This window comes from Monodelphis domestica, chromosome 1, assembly GCF_027887165.1.
Source record: "Monodelphis domestica isolate mMonDom1 chromosome 1, mMonDom1.pri, whole genome shotgun sequence".
Lineage (NCBI taxonomy): Eukaryota > Metazoa > Chordata > Mammalia > Didelphimorphia > Didelphidae > Monodelphis > Monodelphis domestica.
Genome location: NC_077227.1, coordinates 271,581,717 through 271,607,576, shown reverse-complemented (window position 1 = coordinate 271,607,576; position 25,860 = coordinate 271,581,717). Strand labels below are relative to the sequence as shown.

General features: G+C 37.1%; 1 protein-coding gene across 1 annotated transcript in view; it reads right to left on the bottom strand.

Annotated features, from left to right (window-relative positions):
• SYT16 (synaptotagmin 16) overlaps positions 1-25,860 on the bottom strand; it is a 344,492-nt gene that overhangs the window by 168,215 nt on the left and 150,417 nt on the right. The window contains exon 2 of the mRNA XM_056810862.1: positions 21,816-21,995. Within this exon, the coding sequence (XP_056666840.1) occupies positions 21,816-21,995 (180 nt within the window). The remainder of the gene's footprint in view (positions 1-21,815; positions 21,996-25,860) is intronic.

Sequence of the window (25,860 nt, the reverse complement as noted above, 5' to 3'; positions counted from 1 at the left end):
GATTACAAAGTCTTAGGTAAGAAGCTGAAGTCCTTAAGGGCACAGGCAATGATTTTATGACTACAATCTATCAAAGGAAATGGGTGGAGAAAATGAAGGCAGATTTAGAAATGGCATGACTGGTTCAAAAGATGGCATATGGAGGCAGGATTTCTATATCTAAGCCACATGTTAAGATAAACTAATTATAGAGGGCAGCTAGGTTGGTTAGTGGATAGAGATCCAGGCCTGGATACAAGATGTCCTGGGTTCAAATGTGGCTTCAGACACTTCCTTGCTGTGTGACCCAGAGCAAATCCCAATTTTGCTTAGCCCTTACAACTCTTTTGCCTTGGAGCTAACACAGCATCTATTGTAAGACAGAACAAAGTAAAGGTTTTAAAAATAAAGAAAATAAAAGAATGATAGGTTATTGACCAGAGATGGAGTCCCCTCAACAAAGGCCAATAAAAGTATTTTAATGGAATTTTACAAACGTAATTGAAAAGGCTTTAAATGGAAAAATGAGCCTAGAGTATCCAGCAAACTAAATGCCCATCTAAAATACTGGGGCATCTTCCTTTAATGTGACTGCAGATATGTGATTCCTCACTCTCACTACATGAAAAACTCATCTTTTCTAATTATACGTATCTTTGATTATACCTCACTCAATTTACTGCAAGAAATTTGATGTCAGTATGATGCCACAGTCTATTTATACCCACCAGACATACTCCCATTGCCCTTTTGATAATCTGCACCTTTGACTTTTTAGATACTGTGGTATTCCTTGATTTGGATTGAAATACCATCACTAGAAGAACATTGCTGTTAACAACAACAACAACAATAAAAAAAAAAGGTGAGATTTTGCTTCAGGAAAAAGCTTGAGGTGAATAAAGTCACTGCATAATTTTCTAAACATAAGGCTCTCCCTTCCACCTATTTAATTCTGGGTTCAGCTCATTGTCTGTAATATATGTTTAAGATATACATATTGATAGATCAGTTCTGTACTGCCTATAAATGAACAATATACATTCCTGATCCATTTGTGTATGTGCTTTTTTTTTCCTTTTATATATTGCTAGGCCATATCCTGATTGGTCATAATCTCACTAAGTGATTCTACATGGTCTGGGCTTTGGTACAATTGGTAAAATGCCATCCTCAATGAGAAATACTTAAAGACATCACCTCCAAAAACAGGAGTGTTTAAACTTTGTGTTTCATGTTTTCCTTTGGCTGTCTAGTAAAGCCAATTAAACATTTGGACATATTATATTTTGGTTAATTGCTAGATTTCTATCAAAAACTTCATGAATTTGAAGAGGTGAATAGCAATATTTTCAAAGGAAACATACATTTTTATTACATTATATAAAAATATCTATTGAGCCAGTCTAAGGGAGTTTTGTGAAGAAAAAATCCTTAGGAATTAAAATACAGAGCTGAAAGGGTACATTTTCCCTTCTCAAAATAACATGGTGTTGTTGTTGCTGTTTTTAATTCAGAATACTAGCAAATGCTCATTTTCAACTAGAAGTTTGTGAAAAAATGTTTAAATATATATTTTTACCAGCAAAGTTTATAGATCTTCCCCCTTGAGATCCTTTCCTGGACCTCAGGTTAAGAATCCCTATTCTATAGAGAATCTTTCTTCAGTTTAGATACTATGTTGGACAGTTTCTATTCAGGTTTTGTCAAAACACAACCAACCCACAGGCCAAATCCAGCCCACCACAAGCTAAGAATGATTTTTACATTTTTAAATATAACATTAAAAAATTTAAATATAACTTTATACCAAAGAAAGGAAACTCACTGAATATGTCCATGAGTCAACCCTTGCATTATGGCAATAGCAAACCTTTCTGGATAGTAGATGTATGATAATGTAAGATGTAAGATGATAATGTTACCTTAATGTAAGATGATAATATAAGATGATAAAGTTACCTCATCTCTGTTCTGCTTATCAAGATTTGTGTGAGCTTAACCTAATTGTTGAAGGAAAGTATTGAGGAGGTTTTTTTAATCAACTAAAGCAAATTCCTTTATATCTAGATGACAAATAATAAGCATGAAGTGACCTTATATTTTCTATACCTTTCAGTCAATTCTCTAACTATACAAATTTATGTGTTGGAGAATAGCATTTGTGCAAACCAAGTTCTTTTTCTTCTAATACTTACATCAAGGATACCCTCAATATATCTGTAGACCATTCCTATAAAAATGTTACAATAATAATAATAAAGGTCCACTTTGTAATACTTTAAAGTTCACAAAGTATTTTTTCATATATTATCTCCTTTTATCCTAACAAAAACCTTGTGAGAGGTAAGTACTATTATTATTATTATTATTCCCATTTTACAGATGAGGAAATTACAGCTCAGAGAGATTATATATCCTAAGTGAGAGGTAGCAAAAGCCTTAGATGGGATTTTCCTGAGTTATTCTCTATCATAATCCATTCCTATAGTCTTATCACTATATTCATTATGACATGTTGCCACTTTCCTTTCATAGATGGGAAAAAGTACCACTAAACATCAGTGCATCCTTTCAATCACTTTTTTCCAATAGTAACTCACTGTGTAAATTTTTTAGAGTATTCAGTATCTTTCCCTCTTTCAGTTATCTTTAAATTTTATCCTTCAGCATCTTCAAAATGCTGTCATCTCTTTCATTTATTCTTGGTCTGATCCAACTGTTCTTCCTGTCTCTGTTTTCCTTATTGTCATTACTACTTCATGTGCCATTACCATGATAAAGTCAAAAATTTAGGCTCTACTTCCATTAATGGGGAAAAGTTTGTTTGAAAAATTGGCATGGATCTTTTTTTTTAATTTTTCATTTGTGGTTGGTATCATTCCAATTCCATCTTTAAATATTAAGAATAAATAGCTTTGTTTGGTTCTCATTCTATGAAGAATTGATCAAAATGGTTCCTTAACTAATCCTACAAAAAAAGTAAAATTTCTCTCAAAATGTAAAATTCATCATATTGTATTTAGTCCCCTAGGCCAATATATAAAATGCAAATTAATCTAGTAATTCCCTCTTTCACTTGCTTTTGCTCCCTTTTTCCTTTCAATTCTCCTTGATTTACTTCTTCATCTAAAAACTAAAAAATAAAAGCTTTATTGGGGAATAACAAATACTACTGCAATGTTTTGTTAGCACAACCCAGTTAAATTAATCCTAACATCATAATGTAGTAAATTAAAAACTATTCTCTAACATCAAAATTCTAAAATCCTCTGCTAATAATATTATAGTAATAATGGCAGCATTTGTATAATTAAAGTGGCTAATAAAACAAAGTAGGTGTCCATAGATTGGAGAATAGCTAAACAAATTGTGATGCATTAATGTAATTACCATAATATAACAAATACCAAAAAATCAGAGAAACATGGGAAAGCATATGCACTGACATAAAGTAAGATAAGAATGTGGAAAAAATATAAAGAATGGCTACAGCTATATAAATAAAGCAATAAAAAGAAACTGAATTTCACATATTTATATAGATGGTACTTGAACAAAAAAAATAATAAAAGACAAGAAAATGTGTCTTTTCCCCCTCCTTGGAGAGGTGGGAAATTGTGGGTATGAAATGTTGCATATGCTATCAACTTCAAAGTAACAGATGTGTTTATTTTCCTTTTTTACTCTTTATTACATGAGAAGGTTCACAGTATAGCAGAAGAAGGCGATATTCAGAAATGAAAAGTGTGTAAAAACAAATTCATCGATAAAAATATAAAATCTAAGTAAATCAAAATAAAGTAACTAATGGAGGGAGAAATCTGCTGTCAATTTAGAGGCATTTCAATTGAGGTTTCTTGTTAACTCCCCACTTATAGATGCAATACTACCCACAAGGCACTTTTCTGTTAGTTTTAGACTGTCTGAAATGCTCAAAGGAGCTCTTACCCAAAAGTGTACTCAAAGCTAATACCAGCTGCATCTTCGACTACAAGGTCAAGCCTTTAGAGAGAAAAAAAAATGGAAATATCATATCTTTCCAATGTTGGAAAGATGAACCACCAAGTGCAACATGAAAAACATTATTTATTTGGTGGCATGAGGGGGAAGGGGAGGACATAAGTAGATGTTTGGGAAGATTAAAGAGTTATAAGTATGAAAAGCAGTACTTTTTAAGGCAGAGCTTTTTCCTTCTAGAAAATGAAACATTCAGAAGACAACTTCAAAGGTTAAGCACAAATGAGAGCTTCGCAGACCTCTGCCTAACATTTAGAGCAATGCCAAGATTTGTATTTTAATTTGTTTCTAGATAATCCAAAAAGAAACATCCTAAAAGGAAGACAACTCTCCAGTGGTAGGTTTGAATCATGTAGGTGTGCATTTTTGTAGTAGAATGACAAGTATAAATTAACACATGATAGTCATCACTGTCTGAAAAAGAGAGAGAGAGGGAGAAGCAGATAGCAATTTACACTGTATAAACCTGACATTAATTGTTCCTAGCTATTAGGAACTGTTTCAAAAATCAAAAGCATAAAAATGGTAAAAAAAAAAAAGTAAAAAGGATTAAATGCTTTTGGAATTCCTTAAACTCATACATTTAAAATAATACCTGCAACCTTGTCATTAAATGTCAGTCAAAAAGCTCGGAATAATGTCAAGTTACAATTATCATAAGAGCTATTCTGAATACAATATTGGCTTCCTATGTGAGTTTTAGAAGAATATAGGTATATCTTAACAGAAAGCTATATGAGCATAGATGTGCCCCCTTTGTATTTTATAACCTGTTGGGTTAAGATAACAATGAAAATTTTCAATCTATTACTCAAATGACTAGCTTAAAACCTTACTCCAATAGCTAGTTAAGTATATATACTCATAGACACCCAGCTCAATGAAAAAGCAAAGCTTTGTCCTTTACGATTCTAACAATTCCACTGGGACTAAAATCATTCTTCCTTTCCAGTCTTCAAACAGTTTCAAGTTGACAGCTGGCACATTTTTTTGACTTGTCAAGTATCTCTTTATACTGTAACAAATAATACAATTTTGTATGACCCTTAAAAAAGAAAATAGCAAATATGCAATACCCTCTGACAACTGTTGGATTTTACTCCCACTTAAGACATGTTCCAGAGAGGACCTTCTCTGAATAGAGATTTCTCTGGAGGATGGAACAACAACGATCGTTAATGTTTCAATTAACATTTCAACCTAGGCAGATGAGATTATAGGCCAGAAAGTCAGAGGCTATTTCTCCAAATATCAATAAGCTACATACCTACATAGGCTTTCTCAAGTGCCTACATGAGTTTTGTGAAATGTAGACACCTCAAAAAGATGAGAATTTGGAGCCACCCCAAATCTAACATCTTCATGGTGGGACCATGTTATAGGTAAGACTAGTCATCAGACTCCATCAGTCAACTAGCAAGTGTCAATTGTGTCAAGCCAAGTCAATGGACATTCATTAAGCCCCTCTATGTGCTAGACTTTGTGCTAAGCACTGGATATTCAACGATAGGCAAAAATAATGCTCATCCTAAGAGAATTCACAGTCTGATGTCATGCCAAGGGTCTTCAGAATCTAAATCCCAATGAACAGGATTCCAATACACATCTTTACAATTCCATTAGTTAATGGTTAATATTTAGGATTAATTCCAGGTTATTTTCCAAAAAATCAGGTGTTTACCAATATTCTTGTATGCTATTCAGTCACAGAGCTTCATTTCTTACCTGGCTGCATGCTAGACTTCCCTATCATGCCCCAGAAACCTCTTCTTCCTGGAAGATCACTACAGTCCTAGAATTTATGCCTCAGAGGTACCCTCTACCCCTATACTTCTCCCTCTAATTAGATGGTTCCTTCCAGAACCTCCATTTCAGGAAGTACCCCCTCACTTTTCAGCTGCCTTTTATTAGTTTTCTTCCTCTCCCCTCAATTAGAATGTAAATTTCTTGAGAGCAGAGATCTCATCTTTCTTTAGCTTGCACAGTGTTCCCAGTGCCTAGCACAGTGCCTGGTACATAGTAAGAACTTAATAAGTGCCTATTGACTGACTGACAAGTACAATGTGAACTCTCAAGAGAAATATTATCTACCTTAATTGAAAAGTATGCAATTCCACTTCCATTTTCATCCATGTTCAGTGGGCTCATAGATTTAAGAGTTAACATTTCTATAGCAATTCATATTTGCACAGCACTTTGGATACATCTTTATTAATATCTCAGTCTCACAGAAGAAACTCAAAAAATTATATGATGGCTCTGTTTCTAGGGTAACTCACCATGCAATCTTATGTAAAGAACACAGATGATAAGTTGCTCATATTCAAACTATAAATGAGCAAAGATCATTACTCTTGAGGTGTGGCAGCTGCCACTGACTGGGACTTATTTTTATTGGCTTCAGTAAGAACCTTCCTTTACATGGAGTTTTTGTCTTTGATCAACTTGTAATATATTGTCAGTGCTAGCTAACATTCTTGAAGAGTGACCATAACCCAATTTCCAAATTATGCTTGAGCAAAAATTTTAAAGGGGGGAGAGGAAATTTTAAAAGGGATAAATTAATTCTATTCCTATCAAGAAAAGTAAGGATATAAGAAATTGGCTAAAGGCAAGATATTAATCACTTCTCTCACCACTGATCTCCTCCTTTGCCTGTCCCCATACACTATGCCATCAACAGTGAATTATAAAATATCTAAGCTTAAGGATAGAGATGGGGACCAATTCCTATGATACACATGGTATAGGACACTTTCACTTACCACTGCTGTTCCACATTTCCGTTTGTGTAATTAGAGTTTTGTACCCCAGGACTCCATTTCCCAGAATTCCACTTTCATCTTCACATTATGTTTGGGATAGAAAGTTTATGTAATCCCACCTCTCTCTCTCTCTCTCTCTCTCTCTCTCTCTCTCTCTCTCTCTCTCTCTCTCTCTCTCTCTCTCTCTCTCTCTCTCTCTCTTCTCCTGCTAAGGCAGTCAGGAAAACTTCTCTTTACTCAGGCTTTTACTTTTGTTCTTTTTATTTCTTCTACTTCAAATGATTATTAATAAACCTTATAAAATATAATACTTGGAGTTTGGGGATATTAATTTTTATCTTACACTTTACAACGTAGAGTCTTAGAGAATTGCCTAAAGCACTGAGAGGTTAAGTGATTTGACCAGTCACCTATCAATATGCTACAGGCAGCCAAGCTTGAACTCAGGTCTTCCTGGCTTTAAGGCTAGTTCTATATCCTTTCCCCTACATTGTCTCATAACTAGTTAATATCCTAAAAATCAAGTAAGATGGTGGAAAGTTGTATTTAAGAGTCAAATACATAAGCATTCTGCTCAACTTACCCAAATTTGTGACATTTGAAAACTGAACCTTTCTTGAATTTCTCCTTAGAATTTGGTTGCTTTAGCTATTGGGCCATTGATCTCAGAAAACCTAGGAGAGTTTTCATTGGTTCCAAGTTCTGGTATAGAATCACCATAAAATAAGGCCTTACTTGCTCATGAATCATGTTGCTGTAATGTGTGGTTAGATAAAGTAAGTACACAAAGGTTTGTACAATAGACTGTTTTCCTCATTTCAGTTCTGAACCTTACACACAGTCACAGAAGAAGCCATAAAAACAGAAGTGAAAAATATTTTCTAACCTGGTTAACTAGCAGGTACTTCTTAACTAGCATAGGTACATGCCCATCAACTTATAAGACGTGTACATCCCCACTGAATTTAGTTTATGCCACAATGAGAAAAGAAAAAGGATGAAGGAAAAAAAGATAAAAAGGAGAAGCTCCATCAATGAAGGCAAATTCTAGACCTAAAATATAAAAAATAAAAATTTAAGGTAAAAAAAACAATAAAAACCTAAAATTTTCAGCTTATATTTTACTTTTTTTAATTTAAGCTTCCCAAGAATCCAAAGGAAGACTTTTTGTGGTCCCAGGCAAAGGCTTATTTTTCCACAAGTAAAAACAATTTTTAAAATCCATTTTTTCATATTTTAAGTTCCAAATTCTCTCCCTCATTTCCTGCTCCCTCCCTGAGCAAATAAATAAAATAACATCTTTGATTTTAAAAGGTCAAAGTGGCAATCAATACCTTTGAAATATCATGTAGTAGAACTATTCCAAATTAATCTCATTGAAACAATCATTCAATAAACCAGTAAACATTTATTATATGCCTACAATGTGTCAGGTATTGTCCTAAGCACTTGGCACACTAAGATACATGCCATCAAGAAATTTACAGTCTACTAGAAACATTCAGCTCATAACCTAGCTATCTGAGTATGCCATGCCCAAGAGAGAATTTTTATTCCAACAGCATAGTACAAAGAAAGGAGAACTGTAATTAAAAACAGGAGACCTGTGTTCAAATCTTAGCTCTGGCTTTAGGATAGAGTGCCTTAGGTCCTGCGGGACTCTGGGACAATCATTTAGCCTCTCATATCTTAACACAAACTTGTAAGTTTCAGAATGCCCAAGTCCCAGAACAAAAAACAAGGAACTCACAATAAAACAATAGCACAAGCCAATTTTATCAAGGCAAGATACTCAAGAAATAGGCAGTTAGGGAGGAGTTTTCCAGAAGCCTGTATTCAAAGTTAGTCACCCCACTTGGGAACCCTCTCCCCAAATTAGTAAAGTCTGATGGGTGTTTAGGGTCTTTTTCTGTTTTTAGCAGGATCACACAGTGGGGGGAAGGAAGCTAGTGAGGAGTCTAGACCTAGAGACATTGCTACAGGTTTAGACTAGGGGGAATAGGAACGTGTACTGGAAAATTGGTAGCAAGTTGATATTCAAACTACCCTCCTGGTGGGGAAAGGGCTATTACTACTGATGGACTCACTGGCATGATGACTCAGGGGTTTTTGAAAGTCTTTGTTTAGCAGGGTGGGAAGGCTATGGTGGCTAATCCATCTTTAGTACCAGTTTCCTTATCTATTGAAATGAGGGGCTTGGGTCATACTTCTAGGACTCCCTCTGTCTCCAAAGCCATAGCGTTATGATTCTAGATCTGGGTAAACAGAAAAAGTATTGCTGAGTAAGACCCACCAAAAGCTCTTGCTCAAAAAAGAATGTTAGGTTCTATCTCCATTTCTGTTAACTAGTCAAATGACCTTGAATTTTATAGCCCCTAAAATGTTATATTGAGGCCAAAGCAATTCACACACATCGATTCCAATTAGGCCATTGGAGGAGAAGAGAACAGTTTAAGTGGAATTGCTCCTTTTCCCCAAACCTTGACCATAATGTCCTCTACCATAAGTCTGCCACTTCTAGCATTAAGGACATAAGGAAGAGAAAAATGAATGCAAAAGAAAGGACAGGGAAGGGGGAAAAAAGGATAAGAAAAAGGAAAATTAGAAGAGAGAAAGAAATAAAAGGGTCTGTGGAGAGAGTTGCTCATGTTTTTCTTTAAAAACATCTTCTGCATACACTAAATCAGAATTGTTATAAATATCTTAGTCTGACCCCAGATTTTTTTTAAGTACAATATTTGGAGTGAAATGATCTGAGTTAAAATTCCAGTTGTACTAATCAACCATCTTTGGGACCATCAGAAAGTAACTTAGATACTCTAAGCCCCAGTTTTCTCTTCCACCTCTCAGAATATTAATTTATGATCTTATTTTCTTTTGCCTTCTTCGATAATTAAAGTATTTTCTCTTCTCTTCATCTATCAAAATCCTCCTTTCTAATTCAGCAAACTTTAAGAAATCGACTACACTACATTCAATGAAGGCAGCTAAATGATTCAATAAAGGAAGCATTGGGCTTGGAATCAGGACGACTAATCTTCAAGAGATCAAATCTGGCCTTATCTGGGTGAGCCTGAGAAAGTCAGATTAACCCTGTTTTCCTCAGGTCTTCATCTGTAAAATGAACTAGAGAAGGAAATGACAAACCACTCCAGAATATTTTCCAAGAAAACCCTACATGGGGTCATGAAGAGACAGATACAAGTGAAATAACTCAACAACATCTTCATGCAAGGAATAAGTAAAATGGTTCTTATAGACTCTAACAAATGATAATATAATCAAATTATATTGGAGGGATGCAGGCACATGAATGTACAAATATAAAGCATATAAAAATTAAACACGAAGTATAGCATCTAGTGAAACCACTCCCTACAACTTTCCAGATTCCTCCAAAGAATGTCAACTCCAGTACAATGTAGGACCCTTAAATCCTACAGTGGCTCAAGAATCCCCGCTGCTATGTTTATATTTAATAGTCAGCTAAAGTAAATAAATAATTCAAAATCAAGGTAAATAGTAAAAATTTGGTATTCATGCATTTTTCAGTTGTGTTCAATTCTTCATGACCCCATTTGGGCTTTCCTTGACAAAGACACTGGGGTAGTTGGCCATTTCCTTCTCCTGCTCATTTTACATATGAGGAAGATAAGGCAAAAGGGGTTAAGTGACTTGCCCAGACTCACAAAGCTAGTAAGTGTTTGAGACTGGATGTGAACTCAGGTCTTTCTGACTCTAGGTCCAGTACTCTATTCACTTTGCCACCTAACTGCCCTATTAATAAAAACTAGCAACAAAATATTTCCCTAAATAAACCTAGGATTCTCTCTCATAAGTGGGAAGAGTGGACACAGGAAGGAAAAACATCTGGAGGAATACATGCATAAGAAAACACGTGGCAAGGACACACACCTGTAGAGACAAATCATGCCTCTAATGTTACAGGGCTGCTGATGTCTTCTAATGATAACACTACTCCTTTAGGCAGGGCAGCTCTCCTGCTCCCCAGTGATCTTGTTTTCTCTGCTTGGCACTATTCCACTGCATGCTACCTGGCCAGACATGTGGTCTCCACCAGATGCTGCTCAGCTGTTCATTGTTCAAATTATTCTGCTCTGCTGGAAGCAGCTTAACTGCTTCTAGTGTATGTCTCAGTTATGAAATCCTTGGCTTTCTCCTATTTTAGGAAGAATGGGCACTGACACATTCATTTAGCTTAAAGCTAAATGCAGAATTTTTCCTGCTAGAGCTATTTTGTTATTTGTTTATTTGTTTATTTTCATAATTTTTTAAAATCATAGATATGTATCTTCTTCCACAATATGACAAATATGGAAATATGTATTACAGGATATCACATGTACAATCTGTATCAAATTGTTTACCTTTTTATGGAGGGAGCAGGAAATAAGGGAGAAAATTTGGTACTAAAAATATGAAAAAATAGGTGTTAAAAATTGTTTCTACTTGTAATTGGGGGAAAAAAATAAACCTTTGCTTGGGACCAACAAAAACATTTTCCTTTGAATTCTCTTTTCTTTTCCCCTTCAGAGTCTTAGCTAGGCTATAAAGTCTCTCACCTATCTAAGGAGAAACTTTCCACCCCAAAGGCACCAAGCTTTTTAGAGCTTTACAGAAAACTAATACTTTTAGACTTAACCTTTTCATTGGACTCAGTTTCTTTATTTTGGGGCCTAGGATTTCCATGGGCAACTTTACCCTAGCTCATGGTGAATATTCCATATACATCAGAATTAGAATCACCGAAGGTTAGATTATAGTCAAGCAATGGTTACTTGCCCAAAATTGGCAAACAGCTCAAGATTCATGGCTTCCTAGTTTTCAAACCCAAATCTTATTCAAATCTCCTATTTTTTTTTTCAGAATAAAAAAACATGTGGGATAAAGATACAAAAAATGTTCTTCTCCCTGGTTAACTGTATTCTGGGTTCTTTCATAGAGCCAACTCAATGTTTTAGAGCAGTGATGCCAAACCTATGGCACAGGTACCAAAGATGGCATACAGAGATCTCTCTGTGGGTACATGGCTTCCCTTCCCTCACCCCAGTTGGTTACTAGAAAGGCAGAGGGACTCAAGTGGAGCTGCTCCCCTCTTCCTCTCCACCAAGCATGAGGACATCTTTTCACATGACCCACCCCTTTGCACAGCAGTCAATGGGAGTGCAGAGGGGATAAGCTGGGAGGTTCACAGGTGGCAGAGCTGGAGGGGAGCAGAATGCTCAGGCCACTCCCCTCCCCCTCTCTACACTCACTGAGGACATTCCTCACTTTGACCACCCCTCCCCCCAGCAGCCCAACAGGAGATCTTTCTCCCTTCCCCATGTGAGGTGGGGGGGCCAGGGCACATCCAGCATTTGGTAGGGGAGAGGAACACAGCATGCGATCTGGAGGGTGGGTTGGGAGCAGGACATTGCACTCCATCTCTAAAAGGTTCACCATCACTGTTTTAGAGAGTCTTTGAAGAAGATATTTATAAATCTGATTTCTCAGGTAGAAAGTCTTTATTAACTAGATTTTTTTTTTAAAAGACTGATGGCGACTCAGCTCATGAGAAGCCTCTCCCATGAAGTCTTCTCTGATTTCTCTAGCTCAAAAATAATAGGATCATACATTTCGAGATCTTTAAAGCCATGAAGTCTAACCCCTTCATTCTATAGGTGGGGAAGATGAGGCATAAAGTCTAACCCCTTCATACTATAGGTGAGGAAGATGAGGCACAGCAAGGTTAAATGACTTGTCTAGACACAGAGCTATAGTATATGAAGTTGGATTTGAACCCAAGTCTTTATGTCACCAAATCTAGCACCTTATCCACTATACAAGATTACCTCTTTAAATTTTCCTAGAGACTTCTAGTTCTCTCCTTTGCTGCTATCACACCTGACTTTTTAATTATGTTTATCTGAGCATACATCACATTTCCCATTTCCTAGAAGGCATAGATTATGTCAGTTTTCATTTTTGTACACCCTTCCACAGTGTCTTGCACATAGAAGAAATGTCAAAGAAATGTTTTTTACAAAGTTAAAAAGAGTTATTAGCATCAGTTGATTGGTAGTTGCCAGGTGGCTAGCAACTCCCAGTATACTTTCATTCAGTTGAACTCAATTAAGGGGGCAACTGGGTGGCCCAATGGATTGAAAGCCAGGCAGACCTAGAGATTGATGGTCCTAGGTTCAAATCTGGCCTCAGACACTTCCTAGATATGTGACCCTGGGCAAGTCACTTAATCCCCATTGCCAAGCCCTTACCTTGCCTTGGAACCAATAATCAGTATAGATTCCAAGACAGAAGATATGGGCTTTTTTTATTTATTAATAATTAAATTAAATTGTTGAAATGTTTATCAGGTGTCTCTCTATATTGCTTGTAAGATGACATGTACTACTGGTCAAAATTGTCTTTTCTCATCTTAAAGGATGTTAAGGAATCATAAGAGTGAGAGAAAACATGGGCAGGCTATTATTTTTCAAATTGTTTCACAATCAATTTACTATATTGAAAAATTCTGACAAGTTACTGTTTTGCAAAACTTTGCAAGCCAGAAAGACATAGAAGAGGCATCAGGCATACAAAAATTAAAAACCGAACATGGTCAAAAGTAGCCACAAGATATAAAATTTGTATATTTCCATGGAGTTACAAAAATGTAGTCAGAAATTAATTTTAAAAGCATCTAATCTAACCAAAGTCATTGAAAACAATATTCATGTTCCCAGAAGCCTCCAAATAACATCTGTAATGGTTTGGCTAGTTTTTTTACAATCTTGAGTGAAAACTTTCCCCTGAATATCTGCTTTATTATGCAAGGAAAAAGACAAACATATTATTAATAAAGTTATTAAAAGCATTGGAAAAGAACAGGAAAAAATAATTGGCCTAAGAACTAGTCAAGCTCTGCTTCCACCAGAGCTCTAAATTTCTGAGTCAGTTTAATTCTGTACCTCAGTGTCCCAATCTGTGAAATGGAAATGAGATTGTCTGCCCACTATTTTCCTCTTGTGAGAATAAAGGAATATTCTGCCAGCACTATAACTAGGCCAGGGAACTGAAATGTAGAAGGTGTGATAGCACTTACACTTCTTCACCAGCTTAGCACCTAGTTAACAAGAATAATTAGTTGGAATTCTAGGCTACCATATGGCATACTTCCCCCTCCTCCAGCCATTCAGCTGCATCCCAGGTGAGCTCCTTTCCAGCCCATTTTTCATTCATTTTGGTCATTTTTGACTCTCCATGACCCTATTTGAGGTTTTCTTGGCAAAGATACAGGAGGGGTTTGTCATTTCCTTCTCCAGCTCATTTTACAGATGAGGAAATGAGAAAGCAGGGTTAAATGACTTGCCTAAGGTCACACAGCTAGTGTCTGAGGCCAGATTGAAACTCAGGAAAATGAGTCTTCCTGACTTCAGGCCCAGAACTCTATCCATTGAGCCACTTAGCTGCCCATCCTTTCTAGCCTAGCCTTGCTCTATTCCCCATCCAACCCCTTCCACATCCCAAGAGCCTCCCAGGAGTGATACTCAGAAAGACTTGTTTCCCACTGTTTTTCCATGTCTCCTCTCAATTGAATTTGACTTCAAAGGTTGATTTTAAGGATAGTTTAGTACCATTTCCCCCAGATGTGTTCTGTGAAGCTTTACCCTACTTCCAGCAACTTTGTATTCTAATTAAGGCTTCCTCTCATAATCAGAGGGCAGCTAGGTGGCACAGAGAATAGAATTCTATCCCTAGAGTCAGGAAGACTCGTCTTCCAAAGTTCAAATCTGGCCTCAGACACGTATTAAATGTGTGACCCTGGCCAAGTCATTTAACTGTGTTTGCCTCAGTTTCCTCATCTCTATAAAATGAGCTGGAGAAGGAAATGGCAAACCATTCCAGAATCATTGCCAAGAAACCCCTAAATGGTGTTAGGTGTTAGAAACCCCTAAATTCATAAGGAAAATTGGGGCAATACCCAATTGTTATCGAGGTATGAATTGAGTAAGTGGTATACTAGTAAATGTTTAAGAGACAGGTTTGAGGGAGAGGAAGCAATGTATTCCTAAACTTTCTTAAATCTAGACAATCAACAAAACAATCAAGAAAACCTTGATTTGCAATGATTTCCCATTTCTGAGCTCTAATGCTCCTAATGAAAATTTAACAATGGGTCTCCCAAGCTAGAGCTGGCTCCAGAACACCCCTGAAAGTACTACTTCAATTCTTTTGGCAGTTCCTTATATTTCAGTGAATGGGAAAGCCTTTTCATCTCTCTCACCCTCTCCTATGTCTCCCTAGTCAGTCATTTAGTTAATAAACATTCATTAAACACTTACTGCTTTGTACCAGGCACTGTGCTAAGTACTAGGAATACAAAAGAAAGACTTCTTCGCTCTCGCCTTCAACCTGATCAATGGAAGAATGCAAGGAAAGGGTTTGGGGTGGGGTAGCATTACTGCCAGGGTTGTGAAAAAGACCTCTGATTCTTTCCCCCTTTATCCTGGGCCTTCAGGTACTACAGAATATTCATCAAACAACCATGTTTGTATTTTTTGGTTCTGCAACAGAAACTAACAAAAACACCTTGCTCTTCAGAAGTAGTGGTAGAGTCATGTTGATTTTTCAAACTGGTTTTATTTGGACTTTATATCTGAGAATGAGGAGAAAGACTAGGAAAGGAAATAGTAAACATAACACCAAATATCATAAAATGGGTTCTGAAGTTGTCATATTATTCTGACAAATCAGAATCAAAGGTTATATCATATCTTTAAGGCAGAAAAAAATTTCCCAAAGCTACACAAATATAAGCTCTTAAAAGCAGAAATATCCATGAAGACCTTTGCTTTTTAGACACAAAAAAGTAGAGACTTCACGTATTTAGATGAATATAGCAAAGGCTTCCTTCCAGATCAGAATTGTGAAAATCAGGCTTATCAAGCTCACTCTACCCAAGAATTTGAAGGTGACCTCAGAACCACAAGAGTCATAGAACCTTAGCACTGGAAGTAGAGATATAATTAGGAATCCTAGAACTGAGGATGGATGTGGGGGTAACTATCCGGTAACATGGGGGAGAGGAGTTTATAGCTCATCCGTTCTCCACTCTTATCTTATAACACAAACAATCTTGCTTGGATCACCTTCTCTTCTCCCTACTTCCTATATACCCTGTAGGAATGCAGACCACTGAAGAACTACAAGGTTTAGAGACTGGAATAATGAGGGAGAGAGAGAGAGAGAGAGAGAGAGAGAGAGAGAGAGAGAGAGAGAGAGAGAGAGAGAGAGAGAGAGAGAGAGAGAGAGAGAGAGAGAGAGAGAGAGAGAGAAACAGATACAGAGAGAGACAGAGACAGAGAGAGACAGAGACAGAGAGAGACAGAGACAGAGAGAGACAGAGACAGAGAGAGACAGAGATAGAGAGAGACAGAGACAGAGAGACAGAGAAAGATAGAGACAGAGGCAGAGACAGAGAAAGAAAGACAGAGAGACAGAGACAGAGAGACAGAAAGAGACAGAGACAGAAAGACAGAGAAACAGAGACAGAGAGAAAAAGACAGAGAGAGACAGAGACAGAGACAGAGTGAGACAGAGAGACAGAGACAGAGAGACAGAGACAGAGAGAGACAGAGAGACAGAGACAGAGAGAGGCAGAGTGAGACAGAGAGACAGAGACAGAGAGACAGAGAGAAACAGAGAAACAGAGACAGAGAGACAGAGAAACAGAGACAGAGAGAGGCAGAGAGACAGAGATAGACAGACAGAGAAACAGAGACAGAGAGAGACAGAGAGAGGCAGAGGGACAGAGACAGACAGACAGAGAAACAGAGACAGAGAGAGACAGAGAAATAGAGACAGAGAGACAGAGAAACAGAGACAGAGAGACAGAGAGAGGCAGAGAGAGGCAGAGAGACAGAGACAGAGAAACAGAGAAACAGAGACAGAGAGAGACAGAGAAACAGAGACAGAGAGACAGAGACAGAGACAAAGACAAAGACAAAGACAGAGAGAAAGACAGAGACAAAGAGAGACAGAGAAAGACAGAGACAGAGAGAGACAGAGTGAGACAGAGAGATAGAGAGACAAAGACAGAGAGACAGAGACAGAGAGAGACACAGAGAGAGAGACAGAGAGACAGAGAGACAAAGAGAGAGAGAGAAAGTTCATCTATTTAGTTCAACCTACACAATCTCATAGGTGTTCAAGAGAGGTCAACCAGTCAGGTATTTCTGATCCAATTAGTTATTTTTTTTGGTGCCTACTATAAGTCATTTGTATATATAATTTATAATTGTCTTCAAAATATTCAGAAAATGTCAAAACCAAGAGCCTAAAAGGAAAATATTTGAAATAGCACTCACCTTAGTTTTTGATGCCCATTTAAATTTGAAAAAGAGAAAACATTACAACTTTAATCTCCAAATTTCAGTAATAAAGACAATGTATTCATCTAGGCTGTTGTTCTTAGCAGCTCATTACTGTGAATGGTATTTTGCTAATGTTCCACAGCTGTAGTTAAAGTTGTATCAGTATTTCTAGCATAAACACCTATTTCAAGGGCTTATTACTCAGTTGTACAAAATGTGTTTTGAAATGAATACTGCTACCACAATGCCTCCATTTAGAGGAAAATTTTCTCTCTCCCCCAATAAAAAGCACCACTTGATAATTCCCCATTTTAAATATGTCCTAAATGCATATTTGCATTGATAGAGAGTGACAGCTCTGAAGATTGGGAATGAACACCCACACACCACTGGGGAACTATTGTACGAAAAGAAGCATATAATGTTAAGGAAATAAACATGGGGAAATATTCTGAAATGATGTTAAGGTTTTGACACAAAGCCTTGTAACGCAGGCTCGACAACTCCCGATTCATCCATTGTGTGTAATGTACAGTGGCTGGGTCAAAGAACACAAACATTTCATAGTAAAATCTGACCCAACTGCAGGGGATGGTAGCAATAGGTAATGAAGGAAAGAAAAAAATATCCAGTAATCTGGGGATCAGGAGACCTAGGTTCTATTCTTGCTTCTGCTTTGTGACTTTAACAAGACACCTCCACTCTGGGTCCCATTGTTCTCCTCTGTAAAATGAGTAATTTTACAAATTTGCATAATCTCTAAGGCTTCTCAGCACTCAAATTCTATGATTCTATCCAGGATGCAGTTAAAACTTCTTGCTTGTGTCAGTCAGTGTCTCAGCATGCTAATAATGACAGTGGAGTCGTGGGGAAAAGCGCTAAATTTGGAGCCAGGAGACCGGGGTCTGATTTCCAATTCTAACTCATATGACATTGGGCAAGTCATTTAGCCTCTCTCTGGGCTTCCTTCTTCTTCTAATGTAAAATGAGGGGCCTGGAGAAGATGATCTCTAAGATCCCTTAGAGCTCTGAGTTCTATGAAAATGGTCGGATGCTTAAGGGAATTTCTAAAGCATTTTCTTTCCTCAGTCTAATCTGGAAACACTTCCATTTTGAAGCTTTCTTCTTGCCCTGTTACCTCAACCTTCAGCTCTCCTCTTTTCCTTGGAGATTTTTGTTGTTGTTCAGTAATTTTAGTAATGTTCGATTCTACATGACCCCATTGGGGGTTTTCTTGGCAAATATACTTAAGTGGTTTGCCACTCCCTTCTCCAGTTTATTTTACAGATGAGAAAATTGAGGCAAACAAGGTGAAGGGATTTGCCCAGAGTTACACCAGTAAGTGCCTGAGGTCAAATTTGAATTCAGGTCTTCCTGCTGCTAAAGCTCTGTGCTCTAACCATAGCACCACCTAGCTGCCACATACTGGCTGATTGAGAAACAGCATGATATAGTAAGTAGAGAGACTGAGGGAGAAATAACTTTGCTTCAAGTTCTGTCTCTGGCACACACTAATTGTGTGGCCCTGGACCAGTCCCCTAACTCCTCTGGACTGCAAGCAAATAAAAACCAAACATTTTAGTGTCGGAACTAGCCTATATTGGTAGAAGGAATTTCCTTATGGGGAATTCCCTAAACCAGTGAAATGAGAGGTTTATACAAAAAACAAACAAACAAAAAACTGACTGACATATTAAAGTATCCACAGAAAACGAGTAAGGTGACTTTTGTTTGTTCCTTTTATTTTTAACTCTATAACTGTCTAAAACATAGTGAGTCCTCTGGTCCCTCTGGCTTGTGTGCCAGGAAGAACCAGGCAGTCCAGAGCATATTCACATACGGGTCTTAGGGACTGAGGGAAAATGGGGGAGAAGAACCACCACCCACACAGTTTCATGATAGGGTACAACAAAGGCCACTCTGCTGACAGATGTAATAAGCCAGTAGCTGCACACAACTGACTTGTCTGCTTAAGCAGCCAGTCCTATAATTAGCTGTCGTTGTTCAGTCATGTCTGACTCTACACAACCCAAGGATTTTGTCCGTGGGGTTTTCTTTGCAAAGATACTAAAGTGGTTTGCCGTTTCCTTCTCCAGTAGGTCCCCACTTTACAGATAAGGAACTGAGATAAACAAGGATCAAATGACTTCCCCAGGATCTCATAGCTAGTAAGGATCTGAGGCCAGATTCAAACTCAGATCTTTTTTTAATCCAAGCCTGGTACTCTAACCACTACACCACATAGTTGCCCCCACCAGCCCTGGTATTGGATCTATCAGATATCTAGAAGAGAATTTAGAGGTCATCTAATCCAGGTCCCTACAGAGGCTAAATGACTAACTCAAGGGACATCTACCCAGAAAACATCAGAAAAGAGGAGTTGAACCCAAGTCCTCTATTCCCAGGATCAACACTCTTACCACTGTATCATCCTGTCTCTAATTCCCTTTTGTAATTTTTGAAAAAAAATATAGAAAGGCTGCTTTATTGGATGACAATGCCAGCTACTTTATTAACCCAGTTTTCAGCTGTGACCAAGTGAATGTAGGACATGCAGGAAAGGAGATTTCCTCTTCAAACTGAGCAGAGCTAGACAGACCTCACCCAACCCCAATGTCCCTTCTTTCTCTCAAATCAGGCTGATTTGAAAAATAATAATAAGGAGATCAGCTAGATGGCTCAGTGGATTGAGAGCCAAGCCTACAGATGAGATGTCCTGGGTTCAAATCTGGCCTCAGATACTTAGCTGTGTGACCCAGGACAAGTCACTGAACCCTCATTGCCATTCTTCTTCCTTGGAACCAATTCATAAAAAGGTTTTTTAATGATAATATTAATTAGAGAAGTTGTTTAGCAATCTCACGGCTGTTGCTGTACATGGCATATACAATGTATACTGAAAAGACAGTCAATTATTCATGTATGACAAAGCTCTTGAATTAGATAATAGAATGATGATATAAAGTACTTGAATTGCCACTGTAATTCCCAAGGTATGTTATTGCTTTTAGTCATATCTGATTAATCATGACCACATTTGGAGTTTTATTGGAAAAGTTATTAAGAGTAGCTTGCTATTTCTTTCTGAAGCTCATTTCACAGATGAAGAAACTGAGTTGAAGAGAGTTGTGACTTGTGCAGGGTCACACAGCTAATACGTGTTTGAAGCCAGATTTAAACTCACAGAAGAGTCTTTCTTACTCCAGATCTGATGCTCTATCCACTGACACACCTAGCAGCCCATATTGTTAACCAAATACCTGTCCTAATTCACCACTGAAATTGAAAAAAGGTAGTAAACACAGAAGAAAAACAACTGCTCGATCACAAGTCGGTGGGGATATGATTTGGGGATGTACACTCTAAATGATCATGCTAGTTCAAATAATAATGGTATAGAAATGGGTCTTGATCAATGACACATGAAAAACCCAGAGGAATTGTGAGTCAGCTCTGGGAGGAGGTTGGGGGGAAGGCAAGGAAAGAACATGAATCTTGTAACCATGGAAAAATATTCTAAATTAACTAGATAAATTTTTCAAAAAGGAAAAAGAAAAAGGATAGTGACTGGGTTGTTGATACATGTGGTGATACACAATAACAAATTCTTTTTGAAAAAGTAGAAGCATCTTCTAAGACAGGTTGAGATCATGAATGTGTCCCCAAAGGAATTAGAAGAGATTTTTTTCATTCAAAAACCTATAAAATGTTGGTCACTCAAGGATAGCCAGAGTACCAGTTCAGTTTGCAATAGCAACTGCAAAATAGACATTGTTATGTATATTCCTCTAAAGTCAAAATGGGAAGTGGACTTGCTTTCTATCTGTTCTTAATGTCTAAAGAGAACAGCATCCTAGCAATAGGAAATAGATGTGTATGTATATTAAATTAAATGTTTATATTCACACTAAAATACAACAATGGAACACAAAGAAAAACAAACATCAAATTCTGTATAATTATAATAACTAGTTCCCAAAGAAGAATCAAAAAAGCACACTTCCTTCTTCTGAGGCGCAGAAGTAGGTGACGAGAAGTGTGGAACATTTTAGATATGGTCACGAATGAATGATTAATGTATATGTTATGTTTTGTTAATTTTTTTCTTTTTCTTTCGCAAATAGTTGTTACATAACATGGATCCCTGAGCAAAGAAGGGGAAAGTGGCAACACTGGGTTATAGATAGAGCACCAGGATTTGCAATATGAATTTGGAATTTGAAATTTTGGAATCTGAAAAACCTGGACTTGAAACCTACCTCTTATACTTATGACTGGATAACCATGGGCAAGTTATTTAACTTATCCAAGCAATAGTTTCATTGTTTATAAAAGGAGGGGGTTAGATACAATGACCTTAGAAGTCCTTTCTAATTTGAAATTATGATTCTATATTTGGAAATGAGGATAACATAAAAATCAAAAGATATTCAGATTTTTTTTAAAATTCATCATCCTTGATTATAAAATTATAATCTTTAATGATGACTGTAAGAAAGAAAAGCTTTCTTTGGCTGGAAGCTAGAAATGGAAGCTGTTGAAAGCTGTTGAATAGCATGTCACATATTAAAATCCTATATACAATTCCTTAATTGTACATAACATAGAAACATGAGTTAATTTTCTCCATATTTTCAACCATAGGAAACAAAAAAAATTGCTAAACTGAAATGCTTACCCAGGCCCTCATGAACTCCAGACTTGCCCCGGGAATGTTTTCTCTTTCCTCGGTGTTCCAGACATGGGAGACCCCCTATCTTTTCAAAACACAGTTTCTTGTTGATGAAGAGGAAGAGAATTGCCAGCAGAACAATAAAGACACCAACAGCAGACAAGAAACCAATGGCTTCTGAAGTAACTAGCAATAGAGCAGAAAGAAAGAATATGTCACTGAGATATACAATAGAAATGCAACTTTTTCTCCAATGAGTGATCATTGGATATATAGAAACAGTGGTCTCCAAAATTTCTTCATTGAACACTTTTGTAAATAATGTGTTTTTTTTATGTACATTGATACTACTGGTAGTGGAATAGTCATTAACAGTTGGTGACCTAAAAGGTATAAAATTTGGGAAATGGAAACTATAAATCAGTATCCAAAGTAAGGTGTATTTTTTTTTTTGCTTATTTGACCCTACATCTATGCTCTTACCCAGGATTGTCCTTTACAAACTAGATAAAAACTAATTATTTATATTCATTGAGAGCTCAATAAATATTGTGATAGTCATTGCAAATACAAAGACAAAAGCAAAGCAGTGCCTGCCCTCAAGGAATTCACATCCTCTGGAGGGGAAAAACATGTACACAAATAAGTAAACACCAAATAAGTACAAAATACATACAAAGTAATGGGGAAGAGGAGAGGGCTCATGTTTGAGGTGGAATGGGAGAATATAGAAAAGCCTTTTGTACAGAAATAACTCAATCAAAAGCTAAGGACCTTTATTCATTTACAAATTCTTTTCAAAATTGAGGAAGAGAACCTCTGAGTGTAATGAGGCAAGGAATAAAACATTATCTTTCCACCTGACAATCACCCTATTGTCTTTAAAAATTATATTCTATGAGTATTATCAGTTATAAACTATAAATCCTTCCAATTCAACTATAACAGTTATTAAAAACAAGTGGTGAAATAAACTGAATTTAGAATGATCTCTTCAAAAATCACTGAAACTCAAAGTGTTTAATAAAAAATTCCAAAAGTAGATCTTCCGGGTAAGCATCATGGCAGTCTAAACATGGGTCACTTGCTCTCCCAGCACACATCAACAAAGACTACCCCAAAAAATCTTAAAAACCATTTTCAGAAGAAGGGAGGAACTGTAGAGTAGGATGCAGCATTAAAGGTACATGGGATTGGGGCTTTTCCCATCTATAAGAGGATGAAAAGCTTCCACCCAAACATGAGCCAATCCACCCTCCCTCACCCCCATATACAAAGACAGAGACAGAGATAGAGCATGCCAAAACTAGTGAGTGAAGGAGCACCTCTAGAGTGAGCAAGGGGCACCTCTAGGTCCTTTGGAGCTGACTACGACGGCCAGGGACCTACCCCTGAAAGCAGCTAGGCAGGAAACCCCAGCATGAGGGAGGGCAGACCTTAGGTGCTTCGAGCCAGCATGCCCGCCAGAACCAGGGAGTGAGCAAGGAGCACCTCTAGAGCAATCAAGGGGCACTTCTAGGTCCTTGGGAGCTGACTAGGAAAGCCAGAGACCTACCCTTGAAAGTGGCTAGACTGGAAACCCAGGCAGGCAGGAGAGTGCAGACCTTGAGAGACCCTGGGAAGGTAGCACAAAGAAGAGCTGCGAAGGACTGAGGAGATTTGAGAGCTTGACTCAGGCAAAATCCCTGCTCCTTAACTCCATACACAGAGAACCTGCCCAGCTCACACATATTTCTGACTAAAGAGAGAAGGAGAAACATCCATGAAAATGGCTAATTGTGCATAGGAGCTTCAAAATCCTCCCCCCCCCCAAAAGACAGTAACTCTAGAAAAATTTTACAGAGGAAAAACCCAGGCTACAGAAGAAATAGTGGATGAAATTCAAACAAAGGCAAAACCTAAGAAAAACAGAAATGGTCCACAAGCCCTGGAAGAATTTTAATTGAAGATTATCAAAAAGATGGAAGCCTTCTGGTTATAGAAGTAGGAAATGGTTCCAAAAAAAAATTAAGAAATCATAGCTGAATACCAAAAGGTTGACGCAGAAAACCAAAAGATTATAACAGAAAACCAGGCCTTAAGGACCAGGATTGAGCAAATGGAAACCAATGATTTTGCAAAACATCAAGAATTAATAAAGCAAAGTCAAAAGGCTGACAAAATAGAAGAAAACATAAAATATCTCACTGTCAAGGTGACAGATCAGGAAAACAGAGGAAGGAGAGACAATCTGAGAATCATTGCTCTACCTGAAAAGTCAAAAATAAACAGAAATCTTGAAACCATAATATAAGAGATCATCCAAGAAAACTGCCCTGAAGTTCTTAAACAAGGAGGAAAAATAGACATTGAAAGAGTTCATAGAACACCCTCTATACTAAACCCAAAAAAAAAAAAACACCTCCCAGAAATATAATTGCCAAACTATAGACCTTTCAAGCTAAGGAGAAAATTCCCCAAGAAGCCAAAAAGTGGATATTCAGATACCAAGAAGCACCAATCAGGATCACACAAGACCTGGCAGCTTCCACTCTAAAGGACCACAGGACCTGGAAAACTATATTCAGAAAGGCAAGAGAACTGGGTTTTCAATCAAGAGTCACCTATCTATCATAACGGACTATATACTTCCAGAGGAAAGTATGGGCATTCAACAAAAAAGAAGATTTCCAAGCATTTGTAAGGAAAAGACCAGAACTAAGTGGAAAGTTTGATATCCAAACACAAAGTTGAAGAGAAACATGAAAAGGTAAATATGAAAGAAAGGGAAAAGGAGAAAAATGTTTTTATTCAAAATCTCTTCTTTAAGGGCTACAATCAAATCAAATTATATATATATATATATATATATATGTGAGGAAAATGTTATTTGTAACACTCAAAAAATATTTTCATTATGATAGTAAATAGAAGAATCATTCATAGGAAAAGGTTAGGACATTAAAGTCTATAAAATGATATGCAAAAAAGTGGGGGGAGGGGGGAATCGATGATGGTACCAAGAGATACTTGAAGAAATAAAATAAATAGAATAATCTTTTTCACACAAAGATACACATGGGAAGGGGAGGGAAAGAATACTCTTATAAGAGGGAGAGGAAGAGAGTGATAATAGGTAATAATTGAACATTACTCTCAGTGAAATCAATTCGGAGAGGGAAGAGCATCTAAATCCATTGGGATCTTGAAATCTATCTTATTCTATAGGGTAAGGAAGAAGGAAAAACTATGGGTGGGAGAGGGGAGGGAGTTCAAAAAAAGGGAGGGAAGGAGAGGGGGGGGGAAGTAACTTAACAGACCCTAAAAAAACAAGAAGGGAACAAAAAGGAAGGGGCCAGAAAGGGAAACAGATCAAGGGAGGGGAATAGGGGGATTGATTAAAAGTAAAGCACTGGGTTAAAAGGATATAGCAAAAGAAGAAAGGACAGAGTTAGGAGAGGATATCAAAATGCTAGGGAATTCAAAAGTGGCAATCATAACTTTGAAAGTGAATGGGATGAACTCACCCATAAAATGTGGGTGAATAGGAGAGTGGATTACAATCCAGAATCCTACCATATGTTGTCTACAAGAAACACACATGAGGTGAGTAGATACTCACAAGGTCAGAATTAAAGGGTGGAGTAAGACCTATTGGGCCTCAACTGACAGAAAGAAGTCAGGAGTTGCAATCATGATATTTGACAAAGTCAAAGTAAAAATAGACCTGATTAAAAGGGATAGGGAAGGTAAATACATCCTGATAAAAGGGAGTATAGATAATGAGGAAATATCACTAATCAACATGTATGCACCAAATGGTATAGCACCCAAATTTCTAATAAATAAACTAGTAGAATTGAAAGAGAAAATAGATAGTAAAACTATACTAGTGGGAGATCTGAACCTACCACTATCAAAATTAGATAAATCAAATAAAAAATAAATAAGAAAGAGGTAAAAGAGGTGAATGAAATCTTAGAAAAATTAGAATTAATAGATATACGGAAAAAATATATAGGGTTTAAAAAAAAGAATAAACCTTTTCAGCTGTACATGGCACATTCACAAA